Below are 15,600 nucleotides of genomic sequence, written 5' to 3'. Positions count from 1 at the left end.
AGCTTACCGAACGGGCCTTCAATGACAACCGTGGCGATTGGTAAGCGAACACTCTGCTCCTCGGCGACTTGCCTGATCCACGCGCATTCTCCTGTGAAGTCATCCGGAGACACCAATGAAGGATGGACAACGTCCATGGTTGCCGCTGAGTCTCTAAGTGCTCGGCACGTTTTCTCATTGACCCTAATTTCTTGGAGATACGGCTCCAACAACCGAATGTTTTTTTCTGATTCTCGGATCGTTGCGAAGGCAAACTTTTCCTGACAGTTTCTCGCGATGTGCCCTTCCTTTTTACAGTTGTAGCAGATTAGCGGCTTCCGTTTGTTTTCCGGTTCTAATGCCTGTGTGGTAGAAACCTCACTCGATTTCTCCGCTTCTGTTTGCCCTTCCCCTACACTGTCCTTCGTAAGAGACGGGTCCTTCTTGAAATTACGGTGCGGAGCGGGTTTCCGTTGATCAGGTTTCCTTGAAAAGCCCTCTTTTCTTTCATTCTTTTCAACGCGCACTGCCCTGCTATGCAACTTTCGGCGAGTATAATACTCCTCAGCTAACTCAGCTGCCTTGTTTAACTGTACGTCCCCAAGTCTGTCCTGCAGCCAAAGTTTGACATCCTCCTCGATGCAGCGGTAGAATTGCTCCAATGCAACGCATTCCACCACTTTATCGCGGTCGTCATAAACACCTTCGCCCTTGAGCCATTCAATCAAATCGGCTTTAAGACGAAACGCGAAGTCAACGTGTGACTCATTCCCCTTTTCAGCATACCGGAACCTTTGCCTGAAAGCCTCGGGTGACAACTTATAACGTCTCAAGAGCACTTCTTTAACCTCGTCATAGCTCTCAAACGCTTCCCTCGACAAGCAAGTTATCGCGTCGGACACTTCGCCGGGAAGAAGAGCTAGCAGGTTCCGCGCCCAAAGAGGCCGCTCCAAAGCGTTTCGCTCACAGACGTGTTCAAACTTGACGAGATACTTCGCCATGTCCTCGCCTACTACGAACGGTGGCAGTTGGTCCCGAATTCTAAAACCGCTGACCTGAATCGTCGGGGAAGCTACGCTAGGCGCCTGCGAACACTGTAGGATTGCCAATTCTAGTCGTTTCATCTCAAGGCGCTCCTGTCTCTCGGCCTCCTCGCGCTCGCGACGTTCTACTTCTCGCCTTTCAGCCTCCTCACGGCGTGCTTTAATATCCACCCAGGCCTCATCGACTTCCTCAGCCGACACTCCCTCATCCTTCATGATCTCAAGGATCGCTTGCTTTCGTTTCGCACGGCCCAAAGTAATGCCGAGTTCCTCACAAATTTCGATGAGTTCCTTCACTTTAAGGTTCTCCATCGTTCACACTAGCCTCTTGCTGTTTGCCCCTGTTAACAATTTACTTGCCGTACCCACTATAAGTCAACTAGCAAGACGCGCAAGCAATTTTTCACTCTCCCGTGTTTACCCCCTCCGCATTAACTTTGGTTTCAAAGCACTTCGACTTTGCTTAAAACGATCAAAGCTCACTCTAATGCTTCACACAGCCCTTCTCTAAACTACTACAACCTGAGCTAGAGTAGTCTGGTGAACTGAGGGGAAAACATCAGGCACTCACCGCATCGATGTCGCTGACGCCGGCCGATCCCACCGCTGCCACCACTGTTGCGAAACGACGGACCGATCCCGCCGAAGCCACCACTGTTGCGAAAGACGGGGACGCCAACACGGTCCCGATGGCGCCACTGCTTTCAACTCCGCCGGGAAGGTCACCAGCCGTTTGGTAGCGTATGTTTCTCAGCTCGCGACTGCTTCTGCGCAGAGCTGATAAGACGAGCGGACGAGACGACGGTGAGTTAAACAAGGTTTATGTACAGCATATATACAGAGGCGTTACAATTTCGGCACTGGGGCCGACAGAGACTCGAAGAGCCGAGCTCTCCTCTCTAATACATAGGTCAACTTTTCGCCTAAGACCGCCGACTCATACACATGTCGGCTCTCCGACATGGGGACTCCTCTCTCGTAGGACTGCCGATCGCGACGCGCATCAGGGCTTCTTTTATTTGCACCGGGTCCAACCAAAATGTCCAATCAGAAGCGCCGCTGGTCGTCAGGGCAGATTCCTCCAATGGGGTCACCGCGCCATGCGTCAGACCACCAGACATGAGGACGCCGGCTCGCTGTCACGTGCGCAGCTGACTCAATGCACGTGGGCCAGAGGGGCGCCGCGCGTGTTCACGCCGTCGAGTTGATCGCGCCAGGCGGACTGCGGGCTGGCCTTGACCCAGATTGCCTTTTTCAGAGGCACGGACGTTTGACGAGGACTCGCTGGCATAACAGCGTTCTCGTCGTTCCTGGGTAGATACTAAGTGTCAATCACCTGTGGCACATACCCGCATACAAACGACAAATACCCGCCCGTGGGTATGTGCCACTGTCTAGAGGGAAGTGTTTGACGATGTACGCGACGAGATTGTGACATTATTCATGTCTTGACCAGCGCGTCGTATTCGTCAAACCATCTTACCCTCTCACGCTAATTTTGGTTCACGCCAAAATAAGTGGGGGACCATGAGAGCACCGAAATGTAAGCGGCTAGATAGATAGATAGATAGATAGATAGATAGATAGATAGATAGATAGATAGATAGATAGATAGATAGATAGATAGATAGATAGATAGACAGACAGACAGACAGACAGACAGACAGATAGATAGATAGATAGATAGATAGATAGATAGATAGATAGATAGATAGATAGATAGATAGATAGATGGATAGATAGATAGATAGATAGATAGATAGATAGATAGATAGATAGATAGATAGATAGATAGATAGATAGATAGATAGATAGATAGATAGATAGATAGATAGATAGATAGATACGCTCAAAGTCGCCGAAAATCGCTAAGGAATGCTTCGCTTTTAAAAAGAACAGACCGCATTATTAGTTAGCTGTAGCTGTGGGATTAATAACTTAAAAGCCACTGAGCAAGAGGTGGTACTGTGCTCGTGCGGTGGTGCCATAAGCGCCGCCTGGCAGGAGCGAGGTTCGCGAGGAAGAGCCCTGTGTGTTTGGAAAAAGTGCTTAACAAGTCAGAGTACTCGGTACTCTACTATGGGAGAGCTGAAAGCTGCCCCTTGGGCGTCACAACCTTAATGAGGGTTATCAGAATAAGTCTTTTGCGGCTTGGCGTGGTCGGCGACGATCGGCTCCAGCGAGTGCCCGTGGGTGCGAAGCTGCGGCTCGTAACCACGGCCACCGGAGTGAGTCGGCGACACCGTCTTCGCAGTATACCGTATACGTGTTGCATTGTTTTGTGTGGGTTATGATCTTTGGGTATAATACTGACATTATATTGGATACCAGTTATTAATTAGATTCAGCTGCAGAGCTCGCGCCATGACATAAATTGTTAATAAATGTACACGTGTTCTTGCTCTATGCGGTGCGACTGTGTGCGTTTGTTCCGAAAGCGGCTCTTTTAGAGACAGTGCAACTATTCTGTATCATTTGTTTCTTGACTACAAGAGAAATGACACAGAACACACTCACTAGATCCTGATCTCGGAACACACCCTTTCTTTTTTTTCCGAACAATACTTGTTAATTTTATCTCCCAGTTTCCTTTCAGTGCACTTATGAACAACCGTTTGAAAAATAAAACATTTATTTGATCAACAAATGATATGGAAGGTAAGCAATCTTTGCAGTACAAAGCGATGAAACATGACGTGCACCTTAATGTGCAGTTAGCATATGAAAAATATGATAATAATAAAAAGTTATAGCATGGTCGGACAAGGAATGCCAAAGGGATGCCTACACTACTGGCACCACCACTTTTGCGCACAACCGGTTCGCAGTACTCCAGGAGAAAATGGCTCCGCGTTAACTCCGTGGTGCTGAAAAAGCCAAATTTTCGTACCCTCTGTTCCACAAAGATCGTGGGCTCTTTTCGGAAGCAGCTTTGAGATTTTGTCAGTGGCGTCATTTGCGTAGGTTAGTAAACCGGCCAGCGTGTGGTCGAGCCTTCTCTTTCACGCGGGGCGACGCTGCACTAGGTCTGGTACACCATCAGCGGTACCAGCAAGCACGTCGAAGAACTCTTTAACCGGTTCCTCGAAATTTCAGCAGCATGAGAAGCTACGTCAGACCCGTCGCACGTTAGACGTCACCTCGTATCTATCCATGTGCCTCTGACGTCAGAGTGGCATCGCAAATCTGGCTCGAACAAGAGAGTACTCTTGAGAGCCTTATTCATAGACCACTGCGGGTACGGGCGTACTATTGCTGAGGTCTAATGCTCTGCGGTCGTGCATATTCAGTGGTGAATTCGCCATCTGTGGATAAGGCCCTTCCGAGAAAGAACCCGTACGCATTTGAGAATGCTGCTCAGCTGGATGGTCTATGAGCTCCGCATGGCGGCGACTGCATTCCAGACGCAGTAGCCCACCACACAAGCAACGCTGGATGCGGCGACGGCTCCCGTAGCGCCAACAAGGAGCACGTGAGGGGGATGCCGCTCCAAGAAGGACATCTCGAACGGCCGCGCCTTCACACCCTGGAACATGCGAAAAACAGTGCCCCGTGAGTTCGAGCATATACGTCATCGCCAAGTGGGTGGCTCTTTGACATTGCCACGGATGATAAGTTTGAAAGCAGCCTTTGTTCACTTAAAGTTACGGTTATAAACCATAAAAAAGCAACGTATAGACAATCGTTCTGTTTTGATACCCTGTTTTGCTTCCTACTACACCACAATAAGCGTATTGCATCCAAGGGCTGATCCAGACTGGGAGTCCCACCCCTCATGTAAAACCCCTTCATTGGGGCCTTTGAGGTACTGTAAATAAATAAATAAATAAATAAATAAATGAATAAATAAATAAATAAATAAATATAGAGATTTCGAAACCTCTCTCATGTCGTTTTTATTTTTGAATTTTTATTCCCAAGAGAAGGACCTATCAGGTCCTCGCATAAGCGTACCAGTTGCGTCCCAAAAGCTGCAGTATCACATTCGAAAAACATCCTGTAAGGAACTGCAACTATTGGTTGTGCCATCGTCGAGACGCTGGTATTGCAATGTCTTGTAGGTGCAGTTTGCAGTTAAATGATGAGTTGCCTGCTCATGATGAGCTTAGAATTCTTCAATTGAAGCATTTTCTAGCAAGAGAGCCAAGGAATAGCTAGCCCCTTTTGCTACACACAGCTCCGCCCATTCGCAATTGCAAGGAAAAGAAGAATAAATCACCCATATATGTTTCACTAGCACAGTAGGAAATCGTTCCTTAATTCACTTAATGCAGCACAGTTTCGAGCAAAAAGTTAATTGCTCGGTGAGCACTGCCTACCTACAGCACCTGCTTTCAGCGGTGACCGAGGGGCTGAAAATATTACGAGGCAGAAAATAAAATGTGCAAAGTCTGAAGAGAAATGCGCACTATTTTTTTCACTGGTCAGTGGGAATTTCACGTAGTAAAGCTATGCGGCCGGTCCCATATAAACGCCGTCGGGTTGGACTCGTCTACTCGAATGGCGACTCGGCTTGAACGCGCGTGGACTCAATCTACTCGCGTCGATATTATGTAAATAACATTCATATATACACGATTCCGACAAACAAATTTTAAACCGCGTGCTTTCGTGTATCATTGTCTCATAACTGAGGAAAATCATGTATACCCACCTTAAATTCTGGTTCTTCCTCCCAGATTTCATCTTTCCGTAGAATCTTCATCGCACATAGGACCTGGTTGTGAGGGAGAAAAAAGATCACTTACCATAAGTTCATGGTTATTACTTGTTTAAGACGACAAATTTTTCGAGCTTGAAAACAGAGTACCAGCGAATTGTCGAAGTCAATATGTTAAGCTCACTGATCAGTAAAAAGTACGCGACATTTATAAGCTTCGGCAACTAATTTGTTAAAATTTTTACGTAATATTATTCATTTTTATTGACTTACGCGCCCACACGTAAGTGGTAAGTATCAGATCATATCAAATTTACAATTAATCGAAGAGCTGCATGGGCACACCACACAGGCTTCCGCATAGATGGAGAAGTGAGGGCATCGGCCGTGCTTTTTCGGCTCCAATGTGGTGCATTGTGTAACACGCTCAGCAACCATATTTCAACTATAGTCACGAGGGCCTGGGGCCCGTGGAAGGACAAGGGCCTGGTGACGTAGCCCCAATCACCTTCTACCTTAGCCATGCATTTTCGTGGACACTTATTGTGCACTTCTTAATTTAATTACGCGTAATCGTCATCATCACATATCTTGGCTACGTGAATAGACGGACGGCAACAGACTCTGGATTAAGTGTTGCGCCACATTAGGTATGTCCTGCACGGGTGCCAGAGAACTACAACAGCGATGTGGTGCGCATGTAGTTTCTTTCTTTTTTTTTTTTTGCGCAAGTAGGATCCTGAACAGCGCAAGACACGATTAGTGGGACCTATAGTATTCTAGGTTCGTGTCTTGCTCTATGTGGAACTCTTAACTAGTATTCTAGGTCACTGCACTATACCATTTATATGCCATGTAATAAGCCGTGTAATATGCGGTCCAATGAGGCGTCATTGCACCTTCTCAGTGCAGAAACACAACTCATTAACTTTTAGCCGCGGATGTGTGAAAGATAATTGCTTGGAATATTGTCGGATAAGTGGAGTCTGTCTTGGACACGACGTTCAACGCACCTGCTTGGGGACTTCACCCGCTTGATTGCGGAAGAACATTTTCGGAAACGAAGGTTCTCAAACCTGAGCCGCGTCCGTTTGTCGTGCCCGGTACGAGGCAAAAACATATTTGATTAAACGTTAGTGTGTAAGTACATCGGCCACACCTTTTTTTTTGATAAACACAATTTGACATGATCATCAGTCTTAATATTCTTCGCTTCTGAAGAGCTCTTGGGATGACATCCATCTCATCTCAAAGAATAAACCAATAGACCCGACTCGAAAATTTGGCAGACACAATGCGTACTTTGCACGCGTTTCACCAAAGCAGCAAGAAAAACAAAATGGCTGCGTATCTGCACGCTTCAATGCAGAAGACGTCGAAATCTTCTGTCTGGAGGTGCTGCGTGAAATATGACAGGGCCATCTGGAAGTAATGGGAGGAAACGAAAGTTTTATTTTTTTAGAAGGCAGATCAGCCTTCTACGTGGCAACGCCCTGTCATTTTAGCTAGTTTCTAATATCTAGTTTTAGCGTTGTGGGGGTACTGACAATCCCCAGTAAAGTTGTTTCCACCCCGCGGCGCACGCGCCTCCCGCAGAAGCCGTATTACGAGGTCATGGCTATTGAGTGGTAGGTGGCGTTGTGTTTACGAGAGTTGACCTACACTTTCATCATCATCATGGTTAGAAAAACGTTAGCGCTGGCGGCCACGCCTGGCGGAAAGCCTTGGCAGCGGCGAGCGAGAAATAGGCTGGTCTCTTCTGCGCGTGGCGGTTGCCGCGAGCGGTGGTGGTCTCTAGTGTGGGTCCCCGGCGCGCGGCACCGCGGGTTGCGCGTCGGGGGCCCTCGTGGTAAGTCAAGCGTTGGCGACGACGTTATTGGGTTTGTCATGTTTTGGAGTTTATGGTAATATTGTGTAAGGATGTCCTAGCGTGTTGATCACGATTGATGTTATAATAACTCGGCGGACGATATCGTCGTTCCAAAGTAGTTAAGTAAACATATGTGTTGTGAAGTTTGGGACCGACTGTGTCTGCTGTGTTCGTTCCCTCCAAGAGCACGGCGCTCGCCATTTCGAGACCCCACCATACGAAACACCCGCTTTTTTGATCAAAGCGTCGCATTGCCTGTGAAGCGACTGTGGTCTTTAGAAACACGCATCGATACATTTCCTAAATAAAAATTTGGCAAATTCCACGTACATTGGGAATCAATGTTATACGAAGCATGCGAATGAAAGGTGAATGTGTTTTATTTTTTTATTGAGCGAAACGTTATGAAGTGGTGCTAAATATATGTACAAATACACGCACGCGCGTATGTTAAACAGCCGCGTATGTTTTATATTAGCAGTTGTTTACAGTTACTTAGCGATGCCAACAGCAGCATGCATATTAGCAACACCAAAAGCGGTATAAGCTGATATTCAGCGCTCGTATTTACGCTGGTGCGCGCGAGGCTGGTAGCCCTCAGCACTGCTACACGAATAAACTTCAGCAGATGGCGCCTAACTACAATTCACGTTAACCCGACATGGGAGTACTATGTAATGTTTATAAAATCGAATAGCCTGTACTGCAACCACAATTGACGTCGCACAAGCATTGGGGTGTATTTGAAAAGTATATCCGAGGCCTGTCGTGCTCTGTGGTGGAATGCTTGATTGCCACACGGAAAGCTGGAGTTCGATTCCTGCTGGGACACTGGAATTTATTGTTTGAATTCGTACGGTCAATGGTTCCAATTGAAACATTTAACGCTCAAGCGCTGGCGTTACCCATGTATGTCGCTCGCCGTTCCTGGATAGACATAAAATGTCTATCACCTGCGGCACGCATACCCCCATACCAGTGGCACATATATGTATACACCCACCCCCCGGGTATGTGCCACCGTTTTTTTAAAGTGTTTGACGACGTACGCGACGAGATTGCGACATTATTCACGGCATGACCAGCGAGTCGTATTCGACCAACCATCTCACCTTCCCGTACTAATTTTGGTGTACCTGAAGTTGAGGGGGTGATCATGAGAGCACCCAGACGCAGGTGGCTAGATAGATAGATAGATAGATAGATAGATAGATAGATAGATAGATAGATAGATAGATAGATAGATAGATAGATAGATAGATAGATAGATAGATAGATAGATAGATAGATAAATAGATAGATAGATAGATAGATAGATAGATAGATAGATAGATAGATAGATAGATAGATAGATAGATAGATAGATAGATAGATAGATAGATAGATAGATAGATAGATAGATAGATAGATAGATAGATAGATAGATAGATAGATAGATAGATAGATAGATAGATAGATAGATAGATAGATAGATAGATAGATAGATAGATAGATAGATAGATAGATAGATAGATACGCTCAAAGTTGCCGAAGTTCGCTAAGATTTACTTCGCATTTAATAATACTTTTATTGAAATAGCATTGCTCATATTCACTCTGCATGATTTAGGGAATGCGAAAAGTGCTTGCAGTACGCGAAGAAATGGTTCGCATTTAAAAACACGCTAATACCGACGTATTGATATTGCTCCTCAAATAAGCGCCAAACTTGCCTTTTGATTGACAATGTTCACAGGTATGAACGCAGCACGAGATTAAGGTGGGTGGGCGCTGAGCAAGAGGTCAAGCTTTCGCCGGGTGGTTGTATCGATTGACAGAAAAACAGAAATACTGGCAGACTGACCAAAACTTCTGCGTTCAACTATCCCACGAGAGACTATCGTCTTTAAAATACGCACCTCCCTGGCAGCCCTCTCGCCAGCCTGCACAGCACCGTTCATGTAGCCAGGCCACGCCGTTGCCGTTTCCGTGCCCGCGAAGTACACTCGGCCGAACGGTTCCCGCAGGGTCCTGCGGAGCACGCCATCGCTCAGTTACGTCTGCCACACTGACTAAACGGATGTGTCCGTGTTACTATGCTCAGCTGGAGTGCACGTACGTGTTCGATTACGTACCGGTCATAGCAGCTGCAATGTTTTTTCGAGGGGTGGGGGTTGGGGAACACTGGGCGGTCAGAGTCACTTGGAAATCAAACCACCACGCACAGCAAACCGCCATGAACAAACTTACACGTACCGATCCCGCGCTCACCTCCCAATGTTTGCAGCACAAGTTGTGTGTACACGACTACATATTCGCCAAGGTCGAAAATTCTACAACAAAAATCTTTCCTCGCTTTTCTTGCATTACCATTCTGGCATTCTCGCACCGGTATAGCTTTCCGTTGCGCTAAAGAAAACAACCACCATAAAAATTGGTTGTTGGTTCCTTTAAAGTGAATACAGGTGCATTCGGCGCCCGGTTTATACGTCAGCATATCCTGGCTATTACATTGGCCTTAGTAACAATATTTTTGCTGTAATATCGTTACAGCATTATTGAAAAAATAGGATCATAGAAAATTACAAAGAACAGTCGCAAGACAAGAGATTAATAAACGCAGGCATTCTTACTTTCCGTACTTGCTCATGACCCCTGTCGGGAAAGTGGACACGTAGCAACCGCCTGAGTACTGTTCCTCGAGCCAGTTCTTCTCTTCGAAGTGTACAGGCTGCAGAGAGTGTACGGCAAGAGAAAATTTTTTTCGCATATCCCAACGCAACTGGCACTCAAGCGATGCAACCGCAAAGAAAATTGCTTTCATAATGCGCTAACGAACATTTCTTACGTTGTAGGCTGCTTCGTGTTCGAAGGCCCTCGCCAAATCTGCAGCGATGACTTTGGGCCTGACCTGTTTCGGCAGTTCCTGCAGCCTCAAGGCTTTGTCACCGATGGCAAATCTGCTCACAAAGACAGTGAAATTAACGGTTTAAGAAGAGACAAAAAATAAACAAACACAAGGATGCAGTGCACCAAACGCTGTGCCATAAATTGCACGTGTGGAGCTCGTTTTCAGTGACACAGCTGATATATACAGATATAATATCGTTGCACTGAATTGCGCTACGCATCATATATTACAGTCAGCTGGAGGTCCTGGGTTGCTGATCCAATCTCGGTGTAAACGACTGAGGTCTACTCACTCTCCAGTTTTATTGCTTGTTATGCATTGTTAGACATATCCCGCACAGAAGGCTTCAGACAAGATAATCCCTCCACCCTAAATGGTAGCAACCGCCCGCTTGTCACTGTCACAGGTCTCGTTAATTCGAGAGGCGATCGCCGGGCTAATTCCAAGGGCCGAAGTATCAGCCCCCCGAACCGCACCACGAAAGCGTGGACAATTTAGAAGTGGTCCTTTTTGGCGCGCCAGCGGACGCCGGCTGTGGCCCAAAGAACAAGTCCGAGCCGAGAGTTGATAACCAAAACAAAATTATATCCTCAATACTGGCAGATCAAAAACAATACACAAGTATACACACTCCACAATAGTTGCATACAATATGTCACCAGTCAAACAACGTACTACACAGTACAATCAGCCACACTCGAAACAACGGACACAGACAACAATACGCAATACAATGCATGACGATAGTTATAGCGCGAGAACAAAATGACGACACAGAGACAAGAAGGACACGAAAAAATTGCCCGCAGCTTCCCTCTGGGGAACACTGAGGAGGATGCGGAGCATATAATTGGTTAACGGGGTGTTAAAGTGCGTCTTACTTGGGTCGATGGCTAAATTGGTTAACGTGGTTGTGAAATGGGGTGTTAAATTGCGACTTACTTGGGTCGCTGGCTAAATTGGTTAACGTGGTTGTAGGGTTGTGTTAAATGAGTGAACACGTACGACACGTATGCGAAAGGGCGATGTTTATTTATTGCGACGAACTTTGAGCATGATGGCTTTTTGGTCGGTAAAGTGAAGAGTGATTGATTGATTGATATGTGGGGTTTAACGTCCCAAAACCACTATATGATTATGAGAGACGCCGTAGTGGAGGGCTCCGGAAATTTAGACCACCTGGGGTTCTTTAACGTGCACCCAAATCTGAGCACACGGGCCTACAACATTTCCGCCAAAAGTGAAGAGTGAGTGGATCGGGTTGCAGTGGTCGTAGGTCGAAATTTGCAAAGACGTGGTCGATGCAGGTTCCGCGAATGGTGGTCGGCTGGTGGTGTTTGCAGTCGTCGTGCGTTGCGTGACGCCGACGTTTACGTTCGGCGTCGCGAGCTCTTCTCCGCGCTGCCTTGTCTTCGGACGACGACTTGGTTGCGGTTCCGCCAACACTTTGGCAGGTGCTGGTCGAAGGGACGTCGATCATTGCGACCTCGGACACCGACGCGCCGTACAAACCAACCGACGAGCGGCAACTGAGCGAGCGAGCACCGACCTTGAGTATATATACAGCGCGACGGCGTATGCACTGTCAGCTGTCGAATGTTCGAGAAGGGGGAGAAGCGCAACGGCGCATGCGCGCGCGTCAGCTGCCGATGTTCTCGAAGCATGACGGCGCATGCGCGCTACATTATACAGCTAGCGAATGTTCGTGAAGAGGAGAAGCGCACGCGGTGTGTAGAGGAGGAAGGGTGCACAGATGGTGGAGGAGTGAAGCGCGCGCGGTGTGTAGAGGAGGAAGGGATGCACAGATGGTGGAAGAAGGAGGAGGAAGCTTGCGGACGGCGCCGCACTACAAGCCTCGAGTATTAGATGCTCCGCATCTAAAACACGAGCGCTAACTTCCAACTGAGTATATTGCGCAGAGCACGAAAATATATAGAGGAGACATTAACCATGTGATAAAAACCATATGGCACAAAGAGCAGAACATGAGTAAGAAAAACAAAAACAAACAACACATAAACAAAAGCACTGAAAAACCGCAAAGAAAAATCTAGAAGAAAACGAAAAAGAAAGGTAAAGATAATATAACTACCTGCCCGCACCGAAACCTTCGAGGAACCTGCGTTCCCTCTCGGACAAAGCCACGGAGGGCTTGCTAATACAAGGCACCTGATCGCGTGCCATCTGCGTGGCCTCGACAATGACTCGGGTGCTTTCATCTCTGTGTTTGTACAGCGTCGCTGTGTCCTTGAAGAGGGGAACACAATTGCACTCAGTGCAGTGCTGAGCAAGAAAACCATCTTTCCCGTTTTAACATTGTTCGCGTGTTCTCTCAGCCGATCGTTCAGACACCTTCCGGTCGTTCCGACATAACAAGCACCGCATGAAAGGGGGGTCCTATAGACAACTTCCCGGGAGCAGGCCGCATACCTGTTTCTATGTTGAACTCTGCATTCCGTTGATGATTGCGTTTTCAGGGGGTTTGTAGATTTGATGAGGCTGATTAATTTGAACGGTGCCGAGAACAGGACACGAACTCCAACACGTTTTCCGATTTTTTTGAGCCTGTGTGATATCTGGTGTATGTATGGAATCACGGCTATCCTTTCACGTTCTGTATCTGTGTTGCTGAGTGAAACCTCGCGTCTTCACCCCCGAAGTTTCTCTTCCAGGAAACCTCGCGTCTTCAATTGGCCACTCTCCAAGCTTCAAACTTCTTCGCCGGAAACACGTCAGCTTCACACACGCAGCTGTTGCCACGTGTCTTCGCTCGATAGCGGTAGACACACGCTCTTGCCTGTAGCTCGAGCCTTCACCCCTCAGGTGGAAATCCTCTTCTTCTCCTGCTTTGTCACTACGGACAAAACCTTCGCCACTACACGGCGGAATCCCTACGCGCTCTGGCGCTAACATCCGTCTTCTCCTGATCTCTCATCTCGGCTGCTCGATTAAATACCTTCCGCACGAGATTCCAGAAAGTTCTCATCATTTCGTCGGCGCGATGCGCAGCGAAGGCTGGGGTAAAGGGCGAGACGGTTCGAAGGCCGTCCGCGACGGATGACGCAACCCGGCATCACCACACCCCTTTCCATCTAGAACATTCGAGGGCTTGCTCGGGCGCCGATGAGAGGAGGTTCGTCGGCGAACCCACGCTTCTGAGGGGAGAAGGACGCGCGCCCGGGGAGTCTTTGGATGCTTGTTTTCTTTTTTTTTATCGTTGACCTCGCGGCGTCACTCCGGCGTTTCGTCGCGAGAATTTGGCGGAACGCCCCTTTTGAGCGCTCGTTTTGTGACAGTCAGTGAAAGCAAAACGTAATCGCGAGATAGAACACTCATGGCACATGAAAGGTTTTGCGATTCCTATGCGTTATGTTATTGCCATCGAAATCAGAAGGATAGTTGACCTTACATTGTGAGGGCCGCCAGGGATAATCCAGGTCTGCAGTCGTCCGTGGTAATGTTGAAAGCTAGGCTGTCATCGGCACAGGATGCTATTCCACCGTAACCTGTCAAATGCAAAGGAGATAGTACACAAAGCTGATGTTTCCTTTGACAGTGCACGTAATTTTGACATGTCCGGCTATACGTTTCCGCGTTCCTCGTGCTATCAATCGAACTAATTTAAGATATGTTGTGTCCACTGCTAGCTCACCCTCACTTTTCGCAATTTTCATTAGTATAATGTGAACAATGCGTGTCAAGAGTTCGTTCCCTTATTAGAAGGAAACGAGCAACCTTTGAAACAGGTGAAGGGGCAGTCAGTGTTACGTGAGGATTCATGATTGTGTTCTGACAAATTCTCCCCTTCAAAAGATATATCCCCGTTTGAACGTTAACCCTGTCTTAATACATAGCTCTGCATTCAGACTACGTTGCTTAGTTGCAGAGCTAGAAAGTAACGACCACAGACGTTTACTGCTGGCGTCTCGCACCAGGGGCGCTACCCAGGAGGGTGGCTTGGTGGATTTGACTGCCGGGCTCAACGTCCCCCCCCACCCAACCCTCATCACCGAAATTGTCACATTTTGTGTAAGTGAACACGTGTACATACACGCGAATGGAGGTTCGACACTGCTCCATCTTGCGCAAAACGTTTATCTATGTCCTACAACAAACGTTTACACCTTTGGTTGAAAGAGAACCTTCATTATTTACATATTGAACTTTTTTACATGTTAACCCTAACCATATGCTAGATCTTCACTTTTAATATTGTACCTTCACTCTAAACCTTGAGTAATGTTCGTACTTGTGACATGTTGATAACGGCAGTATTGGTGCACCATTGCGCTGGGCATGTATCTACGTACCTTTCAACAGTTCGTGTATTTTACTCGCATTGTTTTACGCGCCGGAATCTTGTTCATGCTGGCACCACATATCATTTATTCAATGCCAAAGGAACTTTATTCTGAAAAGCGACAACATAGTAATGGTTTATTCTAACGTGTCTGTGCATACCTGCTTCCCTCCAGAAGGGCTTGGGGTAATAAATGTTCATCTTGAACGCCGAGCCAACCGGCGTACGTTGTATAAGCTGGTTTCGCAGAGGCAACAGTGGAGGCTCGTAATGAATTTTCAGCTGTAGGGGCGGCGGGATTGCCATTATGACGTAATCAGCCTGCAATATTGTGAGAATATAGGTTAGGTTACACTAAGCGAGGAGCCACATCACTGCGTGGAGAACATGATCTGAAATTAAAAAAAAGCGCCTCTCCAAAAGCTCAAGCCCAAATCAAGCCATTTTACGAATGCATTCGGAGTATATTCTCTGCGAAAGCTACGGTCAGACTGAAAAGCTGGATTTACAATGAAGACAATGTTCAGACCTTTTATAGTAGTCCAAGCATGTGTGTTGGCCATTGCGTCAAGAACTTGTTCTTAACAATGGTGTTTCCAGAATGTAACCTTTGGTCAGGTCGCTGTTAAACTTGCCTGGAACTCCCTGCCGTCGATGACACCCACGACGACGCCATTCTCGTCTTGCTGAAGGGCACATGCTTGGGCGTTGAACTCAACCCTACCTGAAACAAACCAGAGGCACAAAAGCGGCAACGGTAAATAAAGCTTGTGTTAATTATGTTTAGTTAGTGAAATAACCAAGAACGGAAAGGGGGTGGGTTGAAATACAGAGGCACTTATTGTGCACGTTGCTTCT

At 47.2% G+C, this 15,600-nt stretch overlaps 1 protein-coding gene across 1 annotated transcript in view; it reads right to left on the bottom strand.

Annotated features, from left to right (window-relative positions):
- Positions 1 to 3,636: 3,636 nt before the first annotated feature.
- LOC119187451 (amine oxidase [flavin-containing]-like) overlaps positions 3,637 to 15,600 on the bottom strand; it is a 30,733-nt gene continuing 18,769 nt past the window's right edge. The window contains exons 8-15 of the mRNA XM_075891058.1: positions 15,378 to 15,466; positions 14,904 to 15,063; positions 13,852 to 13,948; positions 10,380 to 10,491; positions 10,165 to 10,262; positions 9,451 to 9,562; positions 5,677 to 5,739; positions 3,637 to 4,548 (exon numbers count right to left, since the gene is read on the bottom strand). Of these exons, the coding sequence (XP_075747173.1) occupies positions 4,393 to 4,548; positions 5,677 to 5,739; positions 9,451 to 9,562; positions 10,165 to 10,262; positions 10,380 to 10,491; positions 13,852 to 13,948; positions 14,904 to 15,063; positions 15,378 to 15,466 (887 nt within the window). The 3' untranslated portion in view covers positions 3,637 to 4,392. The remainder of the gene's footprint in view (positions 4,549 to 5,676; positions 5,740 to 9,450; positions 9,563 to 10,164; positions 10,263 to 10,379; positions 10,492 to 13,851; positions 13,949 to 14,903; positions 15,064 to 15,377; positions 15,467 to 15,600) is intronic.

Source organism: Rhipicephalus microplus, chromosome 1, assembly GCF_043290135.1.
Source record: "Rhipicephalus microplus isolate Deutch F79 chromosome 1, USDA_Rmic, whole genome shotgun sequence".
In the NCBI taxonomy this organism is placed as follows: domain Eukaryota; kingdom Metazoa; phylum Arthropoda; class Arachnida; order Ixodida; family Ixodidae; genus Rhipicephalus; species Rhipicephalus microplus.
Note: the sequence above shows the minus strand (reverse complement) of the source record. Positions and strands in the feature narration are given on the sequence as shown.